This window comes from Sprattus sprattus, assembly GCF_963457725.1.
Source record: "Sprattus sprattus genome assembly, chromosome: 5".
NCBI classification, from domain to species: domain Eukaryota; kingdom Metazoa; phylum Chordata; class Actinopteri; order Clupeiformes; family Clupeidae; genus Sprattus; species Sprattus sprattus.
In genome coordinates this window covers 14,565,102-14,592,309 of record NC_137924.1, presented here as the reverse complement: position 1 = coordinate 14,592,309, position 27,208 = coordinate 14,565,102, and the positions used below count along the sequence as shown (strand labels likewise).

General features: G+C 45.7%; 1 protein-coding gene across 1 annotated transcript in view; it reads left to right on the top strand.

The window, feature by feature from the left end:
* The window catches only part of fmnl2a (formin-like 2a), a gene marked incomplete at its 3' end in the record, with an annotated part of 57,181 nt that overhangs the window by 1,251 nt on the left and 28,722 nt on the right, over positions 1-27,208 (top strand). The window contains exons 2-3 of the mRNA XM_080839409.1: positions 18,401-18,484; positions 23,258-23,338. Coding sequence (XP_080695535.1) covers positions 18,401-18,484; positions 23,258-23,338 — 165 coding nt within the window. The remainder of the gene's footprint in view (positions 1-18,400; positions 18,485-23,257; positions 23,339-27,208) is intronic.

Below are 27,208 nucleotides of genomic sequence, written 5' to 3'. Positions count from 1 at the left end.
ACTATTAACCCACAAAGTTCGTTTCAATTAGGCCTAGTCTATCCAGAAATCTTGCCAAACCAGATTAATGTCAGAGCCGACACGTTGATTTACAGTCACATTTCATAATTTAAAGGCTCTTGTAATGAGATGTCTCCTTGAACGTGGTGCTACACCTGTGAATGCCAGATGAATGTGAAGAATGTGTTTTGATGAACATTCTGGGACTGCTTGTGTTCAAACTCCGTTTGAACTGTTGGGCAGACAGACTTTGACATTAAAATGAGCCAGCATCCTTCATCTGGACCTGATTTCATGAGGGTGTTTGAATGTGGGTCAGACATTAGGGTGGTCGAATCTAATGCTTCAGTAAACTCGGGGGCACTCCACATTAGGCCCTTAACAGGGCGACTTACACTCTTTTGAGCATGAGCCGATGGCTGAGTCCCAGGAAATACTTCAGGTTACTAGGCTTAGACTGTTACAAACTTCAAAGCCAACACCAAGAGTCAGACAGTAACTTATACGTAGAAGAATGATAGTAACTTAGATTTTATTTTTACCTGTTTCATTTGAAAAATAGATGCCCAGTAGCTAAGAGGGGATATTTGTTCTTTTGACTGGCACAAGACCCAATTAATGGGTTACATTTGGCTGTTCCCTTAAAAATGGATGTGTAAGACACAGTACCATCTGAAGAAAGGAAAGCCGACAACGTGCATTTCTATTGTGTGTCAACAGTGACTGAAGAGAGAAGTTGTAACAGTTGGAAAGGAAATGAAATTTGCTTTGTTACGAGTTATTCATCCATAACCTGAAGCTATGGTTTTGTTTGCTGATAAAGCAGGCTGGAACCCCATGCTCCCTTTATTACCTAATGGAGCGAGTTTTTCGTGGGAGTCACTAATGCGTGTCACAGTATTCTTGTTGGGGCGTAATTGCTGTGTGCTGCGTGAGAGGGTGTGACAGAGGGAGAGAGAGTTAGAGGCCAGACTTCTGCGTCTGCTAACGTGCTTGAGTGGCTTGAGTGCATGTGTAACCTGTGTTGTGTAGACAAGTACACTCCCGCGCCAGACGCGAACTCACAACCTCGAGCACGCAAGAAGGCTTAAACCTATTGGTGCTGGCTCATTTTACCGCCATATACCTCAGTCTGTCTGCCCACCTGGTCAAATAGCTGCTCACAAGCAGTTCCGGAATGTTCATCAACATTCTTCACATTCACAGCGTCTGTTACTATCATATCTCTTAAGGTGTCAGAGGGTGAGGTTTACTCACCCTTACACATGGCTACTGTAACACATGGCATTGGAAAACCATCTGCTTCTAGGATCACCTGTTTCTTGTAGTCTGTAGAGTATGGGTGGCTGCCTCATGCTGCTATTAGTCAAAGTTACCACCATGGTTCTGACAACGATAATCAATGAAGAATGTTGTTTTATTATTATTATTACCAAACTTCTACTCAGCTGAAAATTGGCTTCACAGTTCAGTAGTCAGCACCCACTATCTGGATCGCTGCTCTGAAGCAACTTCAGCTCCAGCAGGACCCTTGAAAACAGTGAGACATGCTCTAATCTCATGTTAGTCCGGGATAGCAGCTCCACAGCTCCCGGTTCGTATCTCAGACTACATCCCCGAAGGTGGAGTAATGGATGGCTGGTTGATCAGCTCCGAAGCGCATAGCCTATCTCACAGTGTGACTGGCATGTCAGGAAACTGAAGCTTGCTCGCCAGGATGATGTCTTTACTTCTTGGCAGGCAACACACGGCATTAGCGGTGTTTAGAGTTTTAATCGCAGCACTTACTGTTATTTACTGCTGTTTAAACCCTGATGTATGTCATTTCGTGGCAACTGGCTGCTCGGCTATTAATTGCCGGTGCAAGAGTGTGACTGTGAGTGTGACCTGTCACTCCGGTGCTATGATAAAATAATTAGCCTGCCCGTAATGGCAGAGGCTATTGCTGAGCCCTTCAAATGCTGTCTGTACTCTAGAGAGAACAAGGCATGTTATTTAGTGCTGTAGTTCTGTGGGACTTGGCATCAGACCTTTTGACTGTGACTGATTATTTTTATAGTCTATAAAAAGAAGACAGGAGGAGAGGAGAAAAGCCGTAGACGTTGAATTCACTCACTAATCCGTGTCCAGGGGCAGGAATCGCAGCCACAAATGACCGGGCATTTAAATCACTCTATAAGAAAGCATTGTTGAAAGACACGCCTGTGTCAAACTCATATATCAGTCTGCAGTAGCCTAAAAGAGTGTCACTTTCCTGAAAGTATACCGCTTTATTTATATCTGTCAGTTTAAAAGTGGAGAGAGGATGCCACACACATTATGATGCTAGGTAATATGTTTGTATTCAGTCTGAATTTCTGTTAAGTCTAGTTTTAGTTTTAGTTTACTATAGGTTCAGTTATAGTAATTTTAGTTAAAGACAAAAGTTGTGAAGGATTAGTGCTACGTGAAAAATTATTAATTCCAACAACATTTCAAGACTAAACTTAACTATTATAATTCAATACATTCGTTATTATCGTACATATTTGCCTTAAATTACACACCTCCCTTCTGTGCTACTGAAGCGCCATGTTGATTGGCTGGGATTGTTTGTAGTTCGGTCGGAGCCACTATGTGGGCGTGGTGGTGAAGTGGTGTAGCATCACCGCTTCGCAAGTGTTTGTCCCGGGTTTGATGCCCGATCACTGCAGGTTGTCTGTCTGTCTGAAGGCAAACTTTTAGATTTGGGGGAATTTTCCCCTTAGTTTTCTGTGCCACAGATACTGTTACCTGAATTAACTATGCATTCACTTCGACTGCGATCACTATTAAACTTGAAATAGTATCATACAGGACTCCCACGTTTCTTCCCTGACATGTCTGACTTCTTCACTTGATAATAAGGCCTTTTTCCATTAGTTAGCGAGTGTAAGTCCTGACCATGGACGCATTATATTGGCCTGGAGAGAGGAAGTAGCCTACTGTGTCAATGTATCTGACTGCAAATATAGGCTCGCAGTTCATGTGCTGAAGGCATTTGAAAATCTTAAGTGTGAATCGTCAAACTTTTCTCTCTTGCAGTCTAGTTCCCCTTTGGTGTCTGCCTCGTCGCGTACATTTCTTTGTGTACAGGGCTTTTGACTCGACACACTAGTTAAAATACTGAAAGCATTCTTTGACAACTATTTTAGAGATAGGAAAGGTCTTGAAAGGTCGCAGTGTGCTCCTGGCTGGTTCGTAATGTCAGCCCCCCTCAAAAGAACCAAATGGCTTTTCACTCCTGACACGCTCAGCATAGATCCACCACTGAGGAATGTAAGGATCCCTGGAGTTGCAGCTGATATTTAAACCAGACATAATTGTGATGCTAGGGGAGAGCAGAGTTTATTTTCTCTCACGTGACCTTGACCGTGAAAACTGAAAGTAATGTAAACGTCCTTTGTCTCCGTCACATGTTTGGCCTGAGAGTTCATGCTTGAGAACTGAGGGGATATGTGTTTTGTTTGGTTTGTTTTTCTCCACCATGAAGACGGATCTAGACATTTAGGGGACCCATTTCACAAGAATTTGACTTGCCTCACCACCTCCCATTTCTGTTCTCTTTCTTGCATAGTAGGCTGTTTTCATTGGTAGGGTCGCAGACTGTCATTGTCGCTGAATGTTTTCAGTCGCTTGTTATATTTGTGTTGATATAGGCCTAGTCATTTCAGTGTGTAACCCTAGGGGGGAAATAGTTTGAAAAGTTGTGGCATGTGGCATTTAACTTTGTCTTTCAGGCAGAGGCATGTCTCTAAGCACTAGCGTGGTTGCCATAGCAGCACCAGACTGACCGTTGTTTCCGTAGGTAGTAGAGAATGAGTGACACCAGGGGCTTGAACATAGAATGCCCTAAATCAAGCATGTCTACTGTTCGGGACCTCTAGCTTTTAAAGAGTTCATATTGTTGCAGACAGTATCACAGTGATATTAAGGGTTATCAATTTTTTCATTTGACTCTTTTACTTAGTAAATGTAAATCAATAAAACTGGCCTGTTGTACAATGTTAGCCTTTAACTTACTCAGTGTGGCTCCATTGGCTGATGTAGCAAGATAAACCTGGATCCTCAAAAAGGAGAAGGTGATCAGTTCACCTTTTACATTATGCAGCAGGTATAATAGGCTACTTCGGGTATTCAGACACTATCAAAGTGAGATAAAGAAGTAGAAAAGAGTATGAGCTAATCCATTTCCTCTGAAGTCACAATCTCTGTCTTATTAGTTAATGATTCATTGTCCAAAGACTGTAAATCTGGTTGGGGATAGAGGCGTGTGTAAAGCTCAGCAGTACAGGAAGATGACACCCCCTAGTAAAAAATTGACTAGCTTTTTCCTCAGCTAACCATGTACTTCTCATGGAAACAGTGTGTCCACAGTCTTGAACACAGTGATGGTTCTCTTAATTTAGCCAAGGCTCTGCCTCTGCTGAATGCCCCTGCCTCGCCAGCAGAGCAGGAAAGTTTATGAGGCAGTTATTGGGGCTCACTTGAATGCCATATGGGAGCTAGTGGCTTAGCTTTTTGTTATAGCTGGAGTTCTCAATAGTCAGCCCAGATTACATCTAAGCTGCTTTGTTTAAAGGCAGCCAAAGGGCCCCGATCATCTTTTTTTGTGTATGTATGCGTGTTTGTGCGTGTGTGTGTGTGTGTATGTGTGTGCGTGTGTGGGTGTGTATGAGTGTCTGTGTGTTTTACATTGTCACGTGACTCTTACTTTGAAATTGTTCAGCGCAGGCACTGTTGACATTGTGGGCACCGAACATCTGTCTAAATATAGAGAGAGCATGTCATTAACTGACTTAATGTCTATGATCAAAGGTTTCGCAAGTGTGCCATATTTTGGTTACCTTTTCTATATTCAACTTTGAAAAGGCACTCCCACTAGAAACAAAAAATAAGCCAATCTTGTGAGTGTATTCTGGCAGTGGGCCTCAAGAGCTCCCTGGAAGCTATTAAGCGTGCATTAATTTCAACATGGTTGTTCTTTAAAGGATTGTTTAATAAAACTCTTTGTCATTTAATTTGTATTGTAACGCCCTCCCTTCCTCTGAATGAAGAGGACAGATGACTTCAGGAAAAGGTTTGCCACACAGTGAAACCTCCTCCACAGCCATAGCTTGAGTGGATACGCTGAAGTTGTCATGCTTTAGTTCACCAGATGCTCTGAATTAATGCTTGTGCTGATTTTCCTTTCAGATACATGCTATTTTTCCCCCATAACTTATTTTTCCCCTTCTGAGAACTCTTTGTTCTAAATAAATCTGCTGTTCTTGTGAAATCTAGACATGACAGACCCCCCACACACACACTCATTCAAATCAACAAATGAGTAAGGAGATCTCTTAAGAGTACAGTAATGGCCAATGTTGAGGAGAACAACAGTGCGTTTCAGCTAATTGTTAGCGACAAAGTGGGGCGCAGTGTGACATGACTCATCGGAGCGTTGTGTCAGTCACAGCTACTGTACATACGCTATGTGTCACTCACAGTCACTGTTCACAAGCTACGTGTCAGGCTTTCAGTTAATTGTGGCCTGTTTCAAGCATAAACCCTGTTTTGTCCTGGAGACAATCTCTAATGCTTTGACAGAGAGGAGATGAGGACACCATATCTGTATGAAAGGAATGCCACCAGAGTTAGGTCTGTTGTTTATTCTATAAACAGGTGGCAGTGTGGGAGATGCATTGTTTTGTTGACTTTGTAAAATGTGTTATTTTAATTTAAGGTGAGACACCTGTGCCATCTAGATTATGTGTTGTTGGCTGAGACATTAGAATAGAGGATGTTTTTATCTGTGAACAGAGTACTGCTACAGCTAAACAGCTTATTTTCCTGTTTGATGTTTCAGACATATAAGGGTTAAACTGTGACCGTACTTTATTGCTACAGTTTTGAAACGCTGGGCTGGAACCAATTATTTAGTTCACTTTTACCTATTCCTCATTTTCTCTTAAGGCCCCTTCAAACAGCCTGACTTGTTCCAGCCCGGGTTTTTATAAGTTATTCTTTATGTAATTAGTCAGATTTTAATGATGGTTAAAGGAGAGTTGAGCATTAACAGCAACAGCAATCTTGCCTTTACAGCACCATTAATGATAGGTTTGCCTCTCTGACGGTTATGCAGTGGCAACAGGGCCCTCAGTAGCAGTGGATACCATGCTCAGCTGAATGTAAGTCAAGTAGCTGAAAGCCCCGTTAGAAAGATGGGATTTGGAGACAGTGCATTCCTTGCATTTTCACGCGGACTCTTCATTAACCAAGTGAACAATGACCATTCTTAGGGCGAAGCATTGGCTCGACCACGGCCGAGTCCCGTGCGCCTAGCGCCAGAGAACAGAGCCGCTCTTTATTCCCGGCACGGCCGAGAGCCTGGCACTGAACCCAGACCTGCCGGCATCCAGCGCCCTGCCTCAGGGCCAAGCCGCCATACTGAGCCGGCTTTCCGTAGCCGAGGGGTGTCGGAGTCTTACTGGAGAGGGTTGATTGAAAGGCAACTGGTGACGCAGCACCTCAGCAACAGGGGGCCTATCCGCCTAATTAGCCATAGTTAGGAGCTACATTTCTGTTACGCTTTTGGGAGGGCAGGGATCTGCATGAGCTGAGGTGGGCGGATCGCTCCATCGCCCTGTGGTCTGTCAGGAGCAGAGCAGGCTGTGGTTGCTGTATGAAATTGTTTTATTTTTTCTCTCTCTTCTTTTTAAGGCTCTGTGTCGAGGCCTGTCGGCCGGCTGGCCGTATGTCAGCCTGTCGTGTGGGAACCAGACTCTTGGCTGCATCCGTGCAGCGCGGCACTCGCTGGAACTTTCTGGTGGCTTGTGTTGCTTTCATTGCCCTGGCTCTGCCTCGCAGAGGTGGATCCCAATACTGCTCTGATCTATCTGTGCTCCTGCATGGGCTCCACGTGCACGCTGACACATCCCTCTGATGGATGACATGAGATCCCCTCGTAGCACCTATTAGCATAATCACAATATCTGATTTCTGAATCAAGTGACGTCTCTCAGACTCTGATTTAGTGGTTCTCCAGGAAGTTCAGGAGGGCCTCAGCTTATTTGCCAGACCAGCATGGTTACAAAAAATAAGTCAAATTGAAGGTGATATTGAAAGATGTGTTGCACAGTTATAGGTACAATACTTGATACCCTGATATACCCTGCATGATCCTCAGCGTGTCCTATGTGAGAGTTGAGAGCGCGTGAATTTAAAAGCATCCAAATATCTCACCACAATTATACCACTACCAAGAGCAAAGGCAGTAAGTATAATTATAGAGATAAGATAGGAACGGCCAAGTGTATTTTTACAGGCCACTGTGTATTTTATGTTCAGCCGAGGCTGGCATGTGACCTCACTTTATGAGGTCAATATTCAACCAGCACAGCAAACTGTTTGTGTCATAACGTCACAAACAATCATTGTTTGTGTCTGTCTGTCTTGACTCCATTGTCTCCCTCAGTGCTGTTGGTGTGCTGTGTGGAACAGGTGTGGGGTGATGTAACACTTAGGCTGGCTCTCCTTTATGCTTTCGTTGTCAGTATGCAGTCTGTTTAAGCAACAGCATTGGCAGCATTGGCGTCACAGTGCACGGGGAGAGCCACACTTGGGCACTTTGCCCCATTGTAGTGAGGTGCATGATGGGAAGATTCAGTGCAGGGCTCCAGCCAAGGTGACAGCTGTTGAGAAGGGGGAAAAAAAACCTTGGTAAATAAGTCCTGCAGCCATGGTTTTTTACTTTAAAAAAAGTGGGGGTGTTTTTTTTATGTTGTATTGAAAGGCTAAATGCCCCAGCTGCTCCGTTGACATTATGAATACAACAAACCTTCAGCTACACTTACTTTGAAAAAAATAAAAACGAAAGGGTAATCTAAAATGTAGGTCTCTTCACAGACATTTACAGAAATCATAGCATGTCTGCTTCTTTTATATTGGTGCCGGCAATCTACAGCATCAGTCTTTGCTCTGTAACTTATCTTGTCATGTTATTTTTGATTTCAAGGACCTCAATGGGAACAAAAAATACTTTTTTTTTTAAATGACTTTCTTACTGACTGGCCCCATAGGAAGTAGGATGTTAGGGGCCCATCTCCTCCTCTTTGGCTATGCTGTGTTTTTAAGAAACTGAGAAATGCTTAGAAGGAAAAGTACTCTACTTAATACAATTTCACTGGCCCTTAGGCAGCCACAAGGACACAAAGCAGTTCCTGGGTTAAGGGCTATTTTATACTGGCTGATTTTCATTGGTCCCTGATTTTTAATTATTGAATGAGCTGTATCACACTCCAAGCACCAGAACCCCAGTCAAGACACAATCTAGGTTAGTCCTTATTAGTAGCCTGGTTCTTTTTTCCAGTTTGACCATCGGGCTTCTGACTTCACTCCAAAGCGAGACATTGACTGAATCTGCTCCTCTAATGGACTCTTACATTGTGGGGGCGAGGGGGGGGGGGGGGGGGGGGGGGGGGGGGCATTGTGTCTGTGTATGCACTTACTGCTTGCCTTGATGCTGGAAGACTTAGGCTTTTTTGGACAAGGCCCAGCAAATGTGAGGGTGCATCTGCGTGCAAGTGAAAGTGTGTGAGTCTGTCTGTGTGTCTGTGTGTCTGTGTGTGTCTGTGTGGGTGTGTGTGTGTGTGTGTGTCTCTCTGTCTGTGTGTGTCTGTCTGTGTTTGTATGTTTTCTTTTTCTTCCCTGTCATGACCAATGCAAAACCGCAAAAAAAAATCTTCTCCCGAGATGTGTGCTCCCTTTTGAAGCTGCCCAAGCTAACAAGGAGGGGTTTTGATGGCTGAGCTCTTGCCAGAAGCAACATCTGCAGTGAGCATGGGAGGTCCCTGTGTGTATCAGGGTGCTCTTGGATTTGACGTAGGCCCTAGTGACAGCTCTCTAAGTGCTAGAACAATGCCACAATCTGTGCTGCACAGGTCTAAGTGCCTCGTCCCGTCCCACTGAGCTTGATGCAGTGGGGTTGGCTGCAGTAATACAAGCCGAAATCCTCCAGGAAAATGACCCGTTTCATTTAATGGTAACCATCAGGTTATGGAAAAACTCTTGTCCCTAAGTGTGTAGATTTACCCTACACGGAATATGTTGTACCTTACTGGAATTTGGCGGGGTTTAGTGTTTTTCTGAACAATAAACTATATATAAGTTTCATTAACCCATTAACCCATTGCTAATGGTAATAGTAGCAAAATGAAATTATAATGCACCCTTGAATGTCGAGGCAATACTTCGTAGTTCCTAGAAATTCCTTGAAAGGGGATTATGCGTTCTTCAAGCTCGTTTAAATTGTTGGATTATTTTGGCAGTGACCAGAGCCTGGGATCTCCTCCCCATCACACAGCACTCCTTCCACCTGCTTCCTGGATGGCCCCGCCGTGTCCCATGCCAGGCGCATCAGGGCTACTGCCTCGCAGGGTTAATGGGTCGTGGGCCTTTATCAGTTATCTGGTCCTCTTTGCCAGAATCAGGCCGTTGGCACGGAGCAGGCGGTTTGAGCTGGTGCCAACAATGTTCCCGAGGCAGCGATGTAGGCGCTAAGAGCCTAATATGTTTGGACAGCACCGAAAGCAAGTCAGCCAATGACGCGACGACTCCTCAGTCTGCTACTGTAAAATGGGCCTAGGGGCGTCCATCTGATACTGTACTGTGTGAGCGCACACACACACTTGCACACACACACACACACACACACACACACACACACACACACACACACACACACACACACACACACACACACACACACACACACACACACACACACACACACACACTCGCACACTGCTCTGGCCACTGAGGGGTTCTCTCCTCAGCACACACAATAAAAGCAGGGAAAGAATGTGGGGCCATGTTTTAGGTTCCTCTGCTGACTGCAGTACAAAGATGAGCCTGAATGAAATAGGGACCACTCCTCTCCCTTTGAAAAGAATGTAAAGTAAGTGCAATTCTGGTATGAATCATGCCTTCTTCGGGGAGAAGAGGAGACTTTGGTGCACTTAAAATAGCTGAAAGCCTTGAATGCTGTTATTGCATTGTCATGACATGTGATTTATCGATTTGTCTTGAGTCAGTGTTAGGACCCTGCATAAAAATGATGAAATTCCCATGCCCACAGTAACACCAGCACTCTCCGCTTTATTTCCCCTGCCTTGAATTATATTGCATCTGTTGTCTTTATAGCATTTCATCCTAGCGTGCCGTTAGGGCTCTGAAATACAAGGGGCATTAAAAAGTTGCATCGGGGGTGGGCTTGGGCTGTGGGGGCAATGAAAGTTTTGTCAGTGCCCCGCTTCTTTTTACAAATCATCAGACACCCCTTAACAGCCCAACACCAATTATCACTGGGTCCCAAACGGGCTTGAAATGAAACCCAAATGTGTGTGTGTTTTATTTTTATTTTTTGGGGGGGATGGGGAGGGGGGGTGGATGGCCCTCCCCTCTTTCTCCTGGCTTGCCACCCAGGGCTTGTGCAGAGGGAGGCAGGAATGTTCCCAGGGACGCCCCCTTGAAGGTAGAACGATAATGACTCCCAGAAAGGGGCCTTCACTCCTGCCCGAGGTCTGTTTGTCTAACCATGAGTATTGTGTCTAGGGTGTGGATGCTGCCCCACACACGGCACATTGGATGTGGAGCTGCTTTCCATCACTTGTCAGTCAGGAGGGCTTGTGCTGCAGTACTATCCATTTGCCTGGTATGGTAAGGGCAGTGATTGGCTGAATATCACAAGTTGCCCCTATCTCACTGATTTCCTCTTGAAAAAATGAGCATACAAGCATGGAATTGCGATTCAAGGATCCTGTTAGCTTAGCCTAAAAAGAGATTGTGAAAAAGGGAAAATTATACGTAGTTTATGCAAGTAATTTCCATATTAAATCTACCTTACATCAAAGAGCTTAGAAAAGAGAAAGTTGATTATGTTTTCCCCCTGTGACCATTGAGACTGCATCAAATGGAAGCTTTTATTTCATGCCTAATGAATGCTCACTCAGCACTGCACCTTGTCAGAAACACTCAGGAAGTGATGGGTACTGGGATCAGTAGCAATTACAGCCCTAGCTGTTTCCTCCTAATGTAGTAACACTAGTGTTATCAGAGAGGCAAAAAATGATATCACATTTAAAGGTGTAGTGTAAACTCCGTTCCCCTTATCTGACTCCTGCTGGGCTCAGGTCTCTTTTTAGAGTGCTGTATGAAGGCTAGGTTCGAGAGGAATAAGCATCACAATTTTTTTAAGTCAGCATGCTTGCGTGTTTTGTTGCATGACTAGCCTTATTAAGAAAGGAGTAGCTCAATCAACAGCCACAGACAGATTAGCTCAGTAGCTTAGTGGAAAAAACCACTAGGTCCAACAATAGTTATTATACTTTAAGCAGAAAAGGTGTCACTCGATGGGCAGATTCTGCAGAGCATAGTGCAGTAGTGATGACCATGTGTGTGTATGAGAGAAAGAGAGCGCAAGAGAGACGGAGGTTGGGGGGTGGGGGTGGGGGATGAATAGTGCCAGGCCGCACTCCACACCGGGGGTGATGTGAAAAATAGAACAAATCAGATTACCATTACAATGTCTAAAAGGATTATGGAGTTGGCATTACGGCTGTTGAACTTCATCAGAGCACGCCTCTCCCATTTGAAGTGAATGACATTGTAATCTGTGGGCATTTTCTATGAATTGGAGATTAGTTCAGGAAGACAACTCTAGGTTATCTTTTTAAGATCTTTTTAACCCACAGTAGCTTTCATAATAGGATTAACCTATTTGTAGGGGTTATATTCTGTATGCCTTAAAAAAAGGCTTACCTTCTAGTAACGCATGGGTTTAGGTTAGGCAGTAAAAGGGTTTGTTCATTTTGCTTTTAACTTTCAGTTTAAATGAATATGCTAGTTTGTCTACCAATTTAAGAAGACGAAAGTGAAGAGAATGGATGAAGTAATGGGGTATAATCACTCTATTTTCTCTGCAGTTCAGAGAGTTCACTCTGTCCTCTCCTCGTGCCTACTCTTGCTTGCATAATGCTAAGGCATTAGGCTAGATCTAAATTAGTGTATCTGTTAATATCCACTGTGAGAACCTCTTGTATTTAGCCTTGTGGACTTACTTCAGACACTGTTTTACAGCTGTAATCATCAATAGTAATAGAGTTTCAGAAGCAACGTGAATTGTATTGTTTTGTATTGTGTATAATTGTATTGATGCAATTGAGTTCTATCTAATTGCTCCCCTCAGATACGACATGGATAGCGTAACCATTGACAGCAATTGCGGTGAATTTGCATTGTTTCTGATTTGGATGAACATGAAGGGAGCAATTAATTACAAAATGAACTTCAACTCAGTGGCTGCAACCAAGTTCAGTTCATCCACCCAAAATAGATGTGGAGTCTGTCGTCTGAGGTCACGAGGGTAACCTTAAATCCTAAGGTCATAGTGTGACCAACCGTGCACAATTCATTAGATTATTGTGAGCACCTGTCACTACAGATTCCATCTTAATGGTTAATCTGTCACCGGCCTTAAGAAAAAGGACCACTCTGCCCCGGTGCACTCTTTAACTATGCCTCCGTTTGGCCTTTCACAGCATGCCAGTCCAGTTGCTGGGCTGGGTATTGTGTTCGCATTTTTGAGAGCCCTGAGTACACATTCTGTGCAAACATCCTCCATACACACATAAACAAACCCAGTCGGCAGTGGGTGTCTTGGGGGGGGGGGGGGGGGGGGGTGGCAGTGTGACAGTGTGTGGGAAGGAAGGGAGGGGGGGGTCTCGGGATTACATGGCTAATCTGAGAGACAGACGGGGACACCTGTGCCCCTGCCGAATTTAAAGGATTAAGGAGCCACACTGTGCTAATGAGGAGATGATTCTGGGCCCCTGTAGCACCTGCTGGGAACTCGGGGTACAAGGCCAGGCAAGAGGCTGCTCCATGCTCCGACGCACTAGAGCACAGAGGTGTCTGACATCAGATTGACTACACTGGGGTCTACAGAGACTGGGCAGTGCTATCTGGAGATCAATGTGAGCCATGCTGCCTAGTTTTGACTGGAAAAAAGCATCCATATGCATCTGCTGTAAAAAAGCAACAGCCTCTTTCATTACGATTACAATGCAGAATCTCGTGACAAAAATGGTATTATGTACAAAGTGATACACAGTGTGAGAATAGAGCCATGCTTCGTCGTCTACATTACCAAAAGGTATTTAATTAGCGGATCTCTTGTTGTCACTTCCCCCTCCTTTGTGGATGTTTCCCCCTCTTGTGCTGTCTGGCCCGTCACAGTACAGGCCAGAGCTGCTGGGAAAGCCATCGTCTGGCTGGTCCTGCTCAGAAGAAAGAAAGCCAGACAGAGTCTACAGCTCAGGAAATGATGAGGAAACGCTGTAATTTGAGAAAGGCAAGCAGCCCCACTGAAGAGCCACAGCAGCAGGAGGAGGAGGTGGTGGTGGTGGAGTAGAGCGTAGTCCCTTCTGGAACAGCTGAGCAACGAGCCTCTGCCATCGCTCCTCCTAGGCTCATATCCCCTCATGTCATCAGTCCGCTCCAGCCCCAGATAGCTCCAGCCCCGCCGCTGTCTGAAGGCCGTGTGCTCAGTGGTGAGTGGGGGGATTAGGCTCCTGGGGTTTCTGCCGGCCGACATGCCGAGTCGGGGCTGGATTTTAGGGCTGAGATGCGGAGGCGGCGAAGGGGTGAGAGGCACTTTCTTTGCACGCTCTCTCTCTTCTCTGTTTTTTTTTTTTTTTTTTCTGTCCTTCAGTTGCCAGACTCTCCAGGGCCGCATCAGTCAAGGCATGGTCATGGAGATCTGAGGGTGGGTAGGGCATGGCAGACACACAGGGTTCTCATCTTGTTTTTCAAGTGAGTCAGCTACACGCAAAATTATCATAAATCTACAGTCGGCCTGATGTAGCTTAGCATTTTATACATTTTGTCAAGGATCCCATCCTGTTGATCCAACCAAACCCTTAGCTGTCAACCCTGGTGGAAATTTCATCCATCTACTGTAACTGATATTCTAGCAGGCATCACTTGAACCTCCTATGGTCCCCATTCCTGGTCTTGTGGTGGTTTGGATTAATACATCCAAAAATTCTTTAGCCATTGGGGTCAGATGGTAGCATCTAAGAGCATCTTTGTCTGCTGGACAGTTGGTGGTGTCTGCGCTTCAAGGCTGCACAGAGCTATTCTCAGTCTTTCCTTTCTTTGTCTTTTGCTTTTCTTTCCAGCAGACTAGTAACTCCACTGCCCAGCTACAGGCCTCTCACGATGTTTCTCATAGCCATTAATCTAAACTGGAGCAACTGGAGACGTTGACAGAACATACAAATGGTTTTTCCGACCTGTTTTGAACTTTGGGGTCACCTCCAGGAGATCGTAATGATCTATGAGTCACGTTTTTTGGCTCGGTCATAGATCATGTGCTCCTTGACGGAACTTGACGGACATTAAGTGATTTGACAACCTGGCTGGTGGAAAAGGTCTCCCAATCCAAAAATACAGCAGCAGAACAAATGAGGCTTGAGCAGAATTATTGAGCTTCAGTAATGACAGCGCCTGTGTGTTGTCATAGCCTTATAGCCCTGGGAGCAGAGCTTAATCATAGGGTAAATCATGCATTCAATACTACACACACCACTGAAAAAAAGTATATGTGGCAGTGCTTGTTTTCTTTTTTCCACTGGCTATTTCTTTTTTACCATGGACCTCCGGGGGAGAGGTGGGTGTCGGGCTTAAAGCCTGCTGCTGGTGACTCATGTAATAACTGGCCAGCAAGTCTCTCACCCTCTCTCTCTCTCTGGCCCTCGCCCTCTCTCTCTCTCTGTCTCTATCTCTCTCTCTCTCTCTCTCTCTCTCCTTCTCTCGCTCTCTCTCTCTCGCTCCCTCTCCCCGGGATCTGCATTTAGCATGGCACACTGACTTTAAATCAATAACGCTATAGTTTGTTTAACGTTAATGATGTCGTTAGTCAATGGAGGGCCCATTTCTGGGCAGCTCGGGTGACTTAAGTCTGACCGCTGCAAAACACTCACAAATGACTGTTTGACCAAACTGCCCGCCTGCATCTTGAATTTTATACAGCGCTAGGGAGGGGGTGACCATATATCTAAAAGACACTCCACTATATAGCCAAGACTTCAAAAGAAACGTGAGTTGCCTTACTTATAGAGAACCTATTCAGGCAGGATTTTCCATTCCTTCTCCACATTGGCTCTACAGAAACAGATGAGGACATAAACTCTTGTCTGAAGTCATACCTTTGTGCACAGCACATTTTTGAGCCGAGTGTGAAAGAAATCATTCACAGCAAATCCAGACCTCCTGTGTGTTTTACATGCCTAAGCACAGGAGGCATCAACACAGTTAGTAGGCTAACAAACAGGGAGTTGTTTGAATCTGATATTTGATCCAAAGGCTTGATAACTGTAGCAGATTTTAATTAAATACCTGCAGCCTGCTGTATGTAGACTGGCTTACTGGCTTAAGATATCAGACAGTTTCAGCAAACATTTCATTCACCAGCTATCGTTTCACGTGTAGTCATTATCCTTCTCTTTCCCAGTGTTGGTGTGATTATTCTGGGTGAGGAATGTCAAATGGAAAGTGCTCTTTTCCTCTCCTTTCTATATAAACAGCCTCTCCCTGCATAAGAGAGCCTTAGTGAAAACCCAGTAGCTGCCGCTAAGTGCCTGTCAGGACTCATATTGCTTTGGGAGGTGTTTTGGATGATGTAAGTGACCTCTGCTTGCATTGGAAGATCACCAGTCAGGAAAACCCGGCCTGGCCTGGCAAAGGCAGCTCCTTTCCCGAGGACACTTTTCCCAGAGATGGCACAACAGCAAAATCCACGCGTCACATCCACGGATCGGTGTCTCTGCAGCTCCAACCAAAGCAGTGTTGTTTTCATTAATGGCTTACCTTCCCTAATGAACCGTGACATGCAGCAAATGTGCTCGGCTGTCTCGCAGCACTCTCGGCTTTGTGTGTAACTTGATGGGATAGGCAGTGATCGTGCTATAATCTATCAGAGTGTGCCGTCACAGGTGCAGTGCAGAGCTCCTTTGCTCTGTTTGTGACCTTTTAAGAGAGGAGCAACAGATAGGACAGACGGCTGCATAATGGATCTCTCCAGGCCTCCATCTCCTCTGGAGGCTGCAGCTGGTGCGTCTCCATGCTAATGCAATTTTCTGTCCCTCCCGGAGCGGGAGTGCATGGCCAGCCAGTACGAATCATGTGTTCGTAAGCAAGCCTGCCTGCTGAATCAGCTGTGGTGGTCCATTCAGCCAGTGTTATCCCTCCCCCCACCAGCCATCATACAGGCAGTCATGGCCTTTCTCAGCAAACACGGAATGCCATTCAGAGCCCCCCTGGTTTCCATGGCACCCTCACTGTGAGTCAGATTACCTGACAGTGATTCACATAACTGCCGTTCACAAGACCCTCTGTTCCCTAGTCGAGGCGTTGGCTGCGCGATAGACACAACACCATTTTGTTAGGTCAATTTGTTTTGTTTTTAAGACAGACCTGTTGTGTCTCTTAGGACCAGATAAAAGCACTTATTGCAACCTCGGAAAACCTTTCTCCCTTTGTTTGTTTAACCTTTTTAAAATCTCTTTGGCATGAACCCATCTACCCGAAAGAGTGTATGAATTTTTCAAAGGGGGGAGTGTTTTTGTCTTCCCCAGAGAAATTGTTCTGCGTTAGCAGTCCATTGTAGTGATAAATGGCCCAAGGCGTTGTCTTTTTCCTGGTCAGTCGCGTATAGCCCACTGTATGTTAATGCACCCAGCCATTCACCCCTGACAGCTCAATCTCTCTAACACTCAGTGGTGGCACAGGCACGGTGTCTGGAAAAAACGACATCGCAGGATGTTCTCATCTCCCCCTGCAGTCTTGCTCATTCAGACACATGTTGGAAAACTCGGCGAAGGAAAAGTCTTGTGACTGAAATCACATTGATAAATGAGACAGTCCGACCAAAGCGAAGCGGCCTCTTAAGGCTCAATGTTTTCTTTCCTTAAGCAGAGACGAAAAAAAACATTCTCACCACATCAGCAGTGTGGTTTCTTGCACTCGTGGCTTGTTGAGTGTCAGCTCTCTCTAGTTTTGCTGTGTTTGTGTATATGTTGGGGGTTTGCAAGCTCCATGTGTTTGGGTGGGTGGTGCGATTAAGCTCTAATTGTTTCAATCTTTTTTTTTCTCTCTCTTTCTCTCTCTCCTGGTAATGCACAGAAGGGTGGGGTGCACCAGAAAGGGTTTCGTGGCCAAAGCAAGACAACTACAGTCTTTTTTTGGGGGGAGTTCAACACAGCAGATGTGGAAAAAGTAGGGCAAACGGGAAAAAAAAGCGAGGGAGCGAGGGCTCAGTAATGGGGAGAAAGGAAGCAGGCCCTGTTTCTTCACATGTTCAAGTTTAACCAACATATGGGCAGATAGGCTTCATGCATTAGTGCAGCACTGGCCTCAAAGCCTCGGCAACAAAGCACCCTTATGTGTCGGAGCTCTGCATTACCATATGGGATCAATAAAGTGGGGCGAGCGGAAAGTCCGCCTTTTGATGGTGGATAACAAGAAGCTGTGTTCCAGGATGTTTATGTTAATTAAAGCAGCAAAACCCCACATTATTGGTGTCCAGATCTAGTTTTGAAACTTACATCGGAGCAATACAGTAACTTACCGACTGCAAATAGCCGACATCAATCTGCCACTTTAGCACAGAATACTTGAGTTGAAGGGAGACTGCCCTTTAAAAATCATGTGACAGAATAATGTCAGCTGAAATTCATTCAGGAACCTAATCTATTTTTACGGTACGACAGGAAGTAAACATGCACTTCCACGTCTTTTGGTGTTGCTGATATTAGGCATCCTGTGTTTGGAGCCTGTAAGCTCTCTGACACAGACAGGGGTGCACGCCCCCACACACGCACAGCCCTGCCCGAGGACAACTGCAGGATTGAACAGCGCTGAGTGAGCGTACTCCATAACGCTCATTACGCATAGGTCAGGGCTCATTCTCAGAGACACGTGGATCTCAGAATAGCACCAGAGAGGAGAAGCAGCCATTGGAGAACTCTCTCCTCATCTTCGTCTCTGTGTCACTCGTTTGCTTCCTCTCAAACAAACGTTCTCTCTATCTGTCTAACTCCATGATCTATAATCCTACAGAGAGATCATGGAGAAATCTATAACATCTTATCAATGTCATCACAGTCTAATCAATGCACTGACGTACTGTAGGTCGCCATCTAAATGGCTCTTGAGTGATAAAATACTTTCTCATATTTTGGCATTGTGCAGAGGTACAGCTTGGGCCTTTGGGTTGTGTTTGGTACTGCTGACAGCTGCATTTCATCTGCTAATCGTCGGCTTTCATCTCTTCCCCTCACAGAATTCTATGAACCTCCCACCAGACAAAGCCCGACTCCTGCGGCAGTATGACAACGAGAAGAAATGGGAACTGATCTGTGATCAAGTGAGTGACATTTTTTTTTCCAGACAACAAAGGATGTGATGTCGAAGCTGGACTAGCCCACGAAAGTACTGAAACATTGTTGGACTCACCCACTTATGTCTGCTCTACATTTTTTGGCATTAATGATTAGAATTGGGACAAAAGGAAAGACTTCTAGAAAGCTGTCTAGTTATTAAAAATGACCATCTTGCAATCGCTAACATATTTCAACTGCCCCATGGTAGCCTATAACATAGCATAGCTTAGTCCTGCACACTAACTAGAGTTTCGTTTATCAGAAGTTTATCATCAAACGGTTAACCACAGCACAACAACACTGAAGCATAACATTTCATGACTTATGTGATGCAGTCCTAACATTGCCATGGGTCCCAGCCCTTAAAGTAATGGCAATGCTGTTGCTTCAATCAAGTAAAGTGCCACCTTATTTCAATGATGTGCTCAAGGAACTCAGAAGTGATTGTAATCCAGTTAGTGATTGTGGTAGTGGTCATATCGGCCATCCATAGCAGACTAGCACTATGGCAATAAATTGTCCCTAATTTCATTGATGGGCAATGCAGCTGGCAATACACATGACCTACAGCTTATTTAATAACTTGCCAATTTTTTTGCCAATTTCATAACATGAGCTAGATTCTGTGGTTGGTCAGCGCAATGCTGGGGAGTGTCCACGCACTGACGTGGGAGGACCATGTATAAATTAGTTCCTTCAAAGCAACACCTTTTTCCGTGAAACCTGTAAATGATTCCATGTTGGGCATACTTCCCACAAATCACCTCCAAACAAATGTATTGTTTGCGCTTTTGTAGAGAATTACAAAGCTCCGTGGGAATGTTAATAAGGTATGGTCAGTTTATTGGGATTGGCTGATAAAGATTGACTTCATTGCCACATCCACTAATTAATCAGCCCATTTATGCTTGATTGTGTCAATGAAATTAGGAAATATAATATATGTAACCCGCTCTATTCTCATGCCTTGGTTGCTGATGCATTAGCTTTGTCCACGGTGCTCATTGCCCTATGAAATTATGGACCATAGTCTTGCATGCCATTGCTTTATTCTGATCCAGCATACCATTGCCAAAACTTGTAAAAATGATTGTTGCACTGTTCTTGACAATCAGTATTTGGAGTACTTGTAGAGAAATTATAAAGTATCAGATCGTTGTGTCACATCTGGCTAATTATGTGATAGAACTACATCACAAAACAAATAAAGTGTAATTTGTATATAAACACCCTGCTGAGCTACTGATTTGACAGAACTGCAATTTATAGCCTCCTTTTGTCACTGTCTGTATACATTATGTTAAACAATGGTTCATGCGGTGCATTTGGAAAGCAAACAACAAAAGGCTTTTTGAGGATGTAGTTCCTCTGTAAGGACTACTCCTACTCCTCCATATTTCATGATGAATACCTCTGGAACTGGATAATCAGGCGCATACTGCCGTGCTCCAGCTAACCTCAGGTCGTAACTCAAGACATTTCATACAACAGTGAGGTCTGATCAAACAATTTCTTATTTTCTGATTGGACAAGAGGCATTCCCTGGGTGAGGATATCTTGGAACAACCCCACTCTGACCCCTCACTGCTAGTCATCACTCTGCGTTTGGTATACTTCAATCGTTGAATTGTATACCAACAGTCCATCCATTCAAAAGCGAGAGAGCAGAATGGCAGGCAGCGATTTTATAATTTTACATTGGATAGTTATCGAGTTAGAAAAGGATAACTAATCGGAGTCGTATGTGCGAATTAACATCCCAGATAGCTAGAATGTAATGGGCCACCGGTAGATTTGGGTCAGCACCCCATTGGTGGTGTGCCACATCTGGTCCCCTCTTGGACCAACATCATCTTTAGTGTAACTTGGTGCGGATATTAAGGAAATAACATAAAACGTTCCTGGAATTTCTAAATCATTCTGGGCCTATTTCAAATATCAGATGCTAAACAGAACAAGTTAAAGATGACTTGGTCAATGAATGGTATACACTGGCAACATCTACAGAAAGTATAAATGGCTAAAGGGGAAACAAAAATTATAGCAAGTTTGTCTGTAACCAGCGTAACCACCCAGCGTGACCAGTCTGTAACCAGCGGACCACCCAAAAACTGATGAGCAAAAGCCCAGTGGACCCCCAGCTGTGCCTCCGATGAGCCGACAGTGGTCAACTGGCCTTTTGCTATCAGGGATGTAATGTGAAGACGTGTGAGTGTACAAATGAGCTCAAAAAGCCTTTCTGACTAAAATAATTATGTTTAAGCAATATGATACTTGTGTTCATGGGGTCGGTAAAGGATATCCAGCCGTGAGGATATCCTTTACCAACCCCATGAACACATTGTCATATTGATTACAAATTATTTTACAGAGAATCACACTTTGACTGGATCATTTTTTTTTGTGCTGGGTTATTTCAGAGAAAGCTTTTTAGACCGCTGCAGTCTGAAGTTTGAAATCAGCCTGTCTTTCAAGTGTCATCAGCAGCAGCCAATGTCTAATCTTTCTAACCACCTTTTTAAAGCAGCTCACTTTAACAGACCCACACTCTAATCTGAAACTCGTTTCCAATGCCAAGTGATTCCTACATGAATCATTTTATACCATTTCACTTGAAAGACTCAATAGTATCGTTTGAGTTAATTGCTTTTTCTGCCACCGTCAGGCTACACACACAAGGACACATGAGGGATGAGAAGAGTGTAAGGCTCTCGTGTCATATCACTCCCACCATGAAATTCTCTTTGTAACCATGGAAACAGTGCAGTAGGTAAGGGAGGGCGGGTGAAGGACTGACAGGTATGGGACAGTCATCAGCACTAGAGCAGAGAATCAATTGAGTGTCAATAAGTATGGAGCTATCTGAAATAAACTAGTAATATTGCGCCACGAGTACCAGAGACAGAATTATAAAACTGGCATAGACTATGATGACTCCACTTTCTTGGGGGCTCAGATATGGTGCCTTTAAGTCTGGTATTGTTTGACGCGTAGCACTCGGACTGGACTCATAGACTTCCTAATTAAACATGGTCTGGAGGCCTCTCCCTTTTCAGCTGACACATTACATAGTCCTTATATTGGGCCAGTTTCTGACGAGAAAAGATATGAATTATACTATCAGCGTCATGAAATTCCATGACATTTTCCATTATCCTCAAACAACCCACCCCATGAGAGATAAACCATCAGCAGGGTGGGGTTGGAAAGACAACAGATTTTTCTCTCTCTCTCTCTCTCTCTCTCTCTCTCTCTCTCTATCTCTCTCTCTCTCTCTCTGCCTCTCTCCCTTGTCCACTCTCCAGTGTACTCTCTCAGGAGCAGGGGGATTTTCGTAAGGCTTCACACAGCCTAATAATTATCATTCTCATTCTCCCGACTCTCCAACTCCTCTATCCGCCAACTATGTGGAATCCTCTCTTCCTCTTTCCATAGGATAACACCCCCCCCCCCCACCTCCTTTTCACTACAGCTCCTGCTTAACCCTTCACCCTCTTACACCCAGCACACAGGTGGAGAGAACGTCTGTTGTGCCCATCACATATAGGGCTGACCCTTAGCAGTGCCCGTTCTTAAAACTGCTAACACCAGATCAGTTTTGATATCAGTAACACATGAGAGTCATCTGTAGCTGATGAGCCCCCCACCCATCTCCCATTCGCCCCTTGTTGTGTTTTCATGGGAACAGGCCCAGTCTTCCTGAATCCGTCGTCCTTCCTGTTATTGTCACACACAGCCAGTGATAGCCAGGGGGACTGAGCTAAAGACTTCCGTCAGCACCGGCATAGAGGCGACACATGCACGCTGACACATACTCCGATATAAGAAGTTCCACCTTACAATGCCGTTATGCCTAAAGCAGCAAGTTACATCACTGTTTGTATGTGTGTGTGTGTGTGTGTGTGTGATTGTGTGTTTGTCCTACTGGCATAGGATCACAATCTCACATTCCTCTGTGAATTTGGAGCAACATGTGGGGCCTGACCTAAAATCAGGCGGCCCAGTTCGCCAGTACCACAGTTCATTTCCTGGGCAGTGGAGCGAGACCCTGCCGCGCTCACAAGATGAATCCTCCCGGGGCCAAGCACACACTCCTGACCTCACACACACACACACACTGCCAGGCTCAGAAGGCTCTCCCTTTGCAAAAAATTAGGGAGTACACGTACAGTATTCACCACCATTGCCACACAGTGTTACTCCATGTTTCTCCACATTTCCCCATGCCACCCTCAGGACATTACTGTTCTATTTGAGTATGAGACTCTTCAGCCCCGTCATTAACAGTACCGGTAGAACCACCCGCTACAGTTTGAGTTTCTGGGTCACTGTCATTCAGAGGCAGAGTGGTCCTCCACAAGTAATGCAGGACTGATGACTAAATTACACTATTTGATTTGAATTAAGAGAGGGGTTTAATATCATAAAGTGATAGTTGTGGAGCCCTATTCCCATCCACTTCTGCAGTAGCGGGCTCTACTGACGATGCTCTTACGACCGCAAGCTGTTCAACTGCTATGCTATATCAAGAGCAGCCTGTTATGTTATTAGCTCTCACAGCTGACCTGCTGGGAATTTGATGGAAGAAGTGCTGTAATGGTCAATGACGCAGACGAGCCATTTGGCTTGTGTAAAAGCTAATGAACACTTAGTGCTATGGTGCATTATACTACTAAATTAATGCCCTTGTTTCCTGCCCCCCGAGCTATCTCTCACTCTGTTTTCTATTTCTCTGTCTCTCTCCCTTTTCTATTCAGGAACGGTTTCAAGTGAAGAATCCCCCACACACGTACATTGAGAAGCTCAAGAGCTATCTGGACCCGGCCGTCACCAGGAAGGTAAGCACTCCTCATTGTTCTTCTGCCCCATGGGCTTTTCCTTCCCGCGTACACACACATAGACACAGACACACACACACACCCACACACACACACACACACACACACACACACACACACACACACACACACACACACACACACACACACACACACACACACACACACACACACACACACACACACACACACACACACACACACACAAATACACACACAAATACAAACACAAATACACATACACACACAAATACACACACCCAGGCACACCCACACACACACATACACACACACACACACACACACACACACACACACACATGCTGTGGGGGCAGGATGTCCCCTCTGCAGAGAGCAAAGAAGAGCCCCAGTACCCCCCTAGGGCTGATGCATCTCCTCACACGCGCTCTGGAGCAGGGCTGCTGAACATGAAAGACATGACACACCAGAGCCTGATCATGTGAGGCTATTAGCAGCAGGCTTCCTGAATGAAGGTCAGCACTGGACTCATCGGGGGGGGGTACGGACCAGTCATCCCCACCACTGGGTGCCATCATGGAGCATTGGGTGACTGGTGTAAGGGCAACACGGGGTCACTGAGTTCAACTATTCACAACAAAAGATTCCTCGCTATATATAGACGGAAAAAAGAGTTGGCTCAGGATGATTCAATTACGTGTGTTGAAGATTAAAGTTTCAGAAAAATGACATGGCAACAGCGGGAGGGAGGCAGCAACCCCCGGCATCGTTTGATGTGTCGACGTGACATCTCTCTCACGGATGGAAATTGGTGCCGCGCCCGCCAGCCCCCTACTGCTTCCGCTGGAGGTAATCGGCAGAGATCCGCAGCGTTTGTTTCATTATTCAGCTCGCGTCTGTCTCGCAGCTGATCCATTTTTTATGCGGGGAAAGCGTCGGCTTGTTTTTTGCCGCTCGTGAGAAAAAAGCGCTAAAAAGGAGAAAATCAGTCAGGAAGATGATGCCAGAGAAACCTCTGGAAATAACTCTCAGCAGCACTCTTCTTCTGATGGACAAGCCTGGAGAAAAGAGGGGATGAAACGAAGAACAGTGAAGTGAAGAGTTGCTTCCATGTGTGAGGAAAACTACAAAAGGCAAAAAAGAGGAGTGGAGAAGGCATGAAGGAGGAGAAAGGGGGAAGTAAGAAGAGGGGGCTGCATAAAAAAAAAAGACTCGCACATTATTGTCAGATGTTAGAGGAGGGAAGAGGGAGGAAGAGGGAAAGTGAGAAGCAGAGGAAGAGAGAGTGAGGAAAGAAGGGAGAGAAAAAGAGAAAAAGAAAGAGAGGCCCAGGGCTCAGACACACAGAGCAGCCAGGTCCTCGCTCTCGGGGTGTAAACACTTAACACGGCCACGGCTGAAGGATTTATTGCATTGGCTGGAGGCGCTCCTCCCTTTGTTTGTCCAGCGGGATTGACCAGAGTATGATCCTCTGTCATGTTTATTGAACACGTTTGTCATGCCACAACATTGGAGGGGCTGAGATTAAAAACGTGTCCCTATTCAAACACGCCATTTTTTTTCTTGTCTTTCTTTTTTTAGGGGTTGGGGGGGTGGGCGAGGGCTTTTGATTTGGTGAAAGGTTATCCCCCTTATAGCTTGTGTGTTTATTTTCTCTGGCGGGGTCAGGAGGAGGGTTGTGCGCCTGGCCTGACCGTAGTGAGGTCTGAGGTGGGCCTGTGAGAAAAACCTCAAGCGGGCCCTCCCTAGGCCCCAACCTCACGCCTCCAGGGTACAGCACGCTCCAACAATAGCCCCGGTGTCCCTTACTGGGGTCTGCAGTCCGCACCCACAGGGAACCAAGGAGACAGGGGGTGGAGGGGGGGGGGGGGGGGGGGGGGGGTGACCAAGAAAGAACACAAGAGAGTGAGAGATAGCGACTAAGAGAGAGAGAGAAAGAGAGGGAGCGAGCGAGAGAGAGAGAGAGTTATGGTTTTACATTCCTGTTCAGCCCCCTTTTCTTCAGACAGGGAACAATTGGCACTTTGTGCCGGTTAGGCTGAGAGCAGTGGAGGTTGTTGCCTGCGCCTTACATACACTGGGCCGTGCATTCCTGCCGGCCCGGCCCCCAGCCAATAGGCAGCCGAGGAGGAAAGGATCCATTCCAAAAAGTCCAGAAGAATGTCTCAGCCATTGATTTGTTTCCAGGATGACCCCTCTGGAGAGCTCGCGCTACTCTCTCTCGCTCCCTCTTTCTCTCTCTCTGTCTCTCTCTCACTCTCTCTTTACCCCTCTCTCTGTCTTTCTCCTTCTCTTTCTCTCCCCTGCAGCTGGTAGTACTTAATGTGGAGTGAGGGGGAGTCTGCACAAAACACACACACACACACACACACACACATACACACAAGGGCTCCGCCCCATTAAAAACATTCTGCTTCTCATCCCTACATGTGCCAAACACACCCACGTTGGGAGCAGCCACTCTTCTCTCTCTGTCTCTCTCTCTCTCTCTCTCTCTCTCTCTCTCTCTGTCTGTCTCTCTCCCTGTCTGTCTGTCATATGAAGTGGTTACACTCTGATTGCTCTCGCCGTCTGTTTCCTGTAAAGTCTGTAAACTCACACACATCCAGAGGGCTCTGATGCAAGGGAGCGTGCTGCGGTGCGGTGTGGCGGGGTACGGTGCAGCGGGGTCTTCCCCACTGTCCTTCAGTGATGCAAGGATTTCACAACGCACCATCAGCGCCGCCACGCTCTGAGCCCCGCGATCGCCCGTGTCTTTGATTGATTATTAATGTCTGTCCTGCCAGCTCCGCCCAACCGCTCATCAGAGTGCAGTGTGTGTGTGTGTGTGTGTGTGTGTGTGCGTGTGTGTGTGTGTGTGTGTGTGTGTGTGTGTGTGTGTGTGTGTGTGTGTGTGTGTGTGTATATCGCCCCTGAGGGGCTTTGTTTTGGATTCGCTGGATTTTTGTTAGGAGATGAAAGCAGTTCTGAGTTTACACTTACACACACACACACACACACTTACACACAAACACACAAACACACACACATGCACACATGCACACATACACAGCACACTTGTGTTTCCTGGGTTTATCCACATGTCATTCACCTGACATACAATTCTGTCACGCGCCCCCCCTCCACCCCACCCCTTTCTCCCCAAGCAGCTGTAACCAAGGCAACTAGCACACGGGTCGAGCGGGACAAGAATGGCTCCACAGTGTGTTTCCAAACAGAGGGGGCTCACACACAAACGCTGGGCCATGCTAACGAGCTCGATTCGATTATGCAACGCCCCAAGGAACGGCTGGCCCTCTCTCTCCCTCTCTCTCTCTTTCTTTCTCCCTCTCTCTCTCTCTCCCTCTCTCTCTCTCTCTCTCTCTCTCTCTCTCTCTCTCTCTGGGTGATGTTTGTGACTGCAGGTCTGGCCACTGCGTTGTTAGGAGGCTCTGTTTACATGAAATCCATCTCACTCCCTTTCCTTCACAACCTGTGGTATTTCTCGTGTTTGATTCGGGCGCTCACCTGTCGATAGTGTAAACAAAATTAGCCCATTCATTGAGAATTATAAATCTCATCAGACGACAAAGAGATTGGGCTTTTTTTTAAAGCCGTCTGTATTCTAAGCCCCTGAAATCTTTTTGTTTTTTAAATTGGTATGAGGTCATACCTTTCTCTGTGTTGGATTTAGAGCGGCAGCCCCAGCGTCACCAGTGACACATACACACACACACACACACACATACACACACAAACACAAACACACAAACATACACAAACACACTCTCACACACACAAACATACAAACACACACACACAAAGATGGTTTACAGTAGGGGCCGTTGAAACCACACAAGACAGTGTGTGTGGAGTAGAGTGGAGGAAAGCTCACCCCCCCCCCCCCCCCCC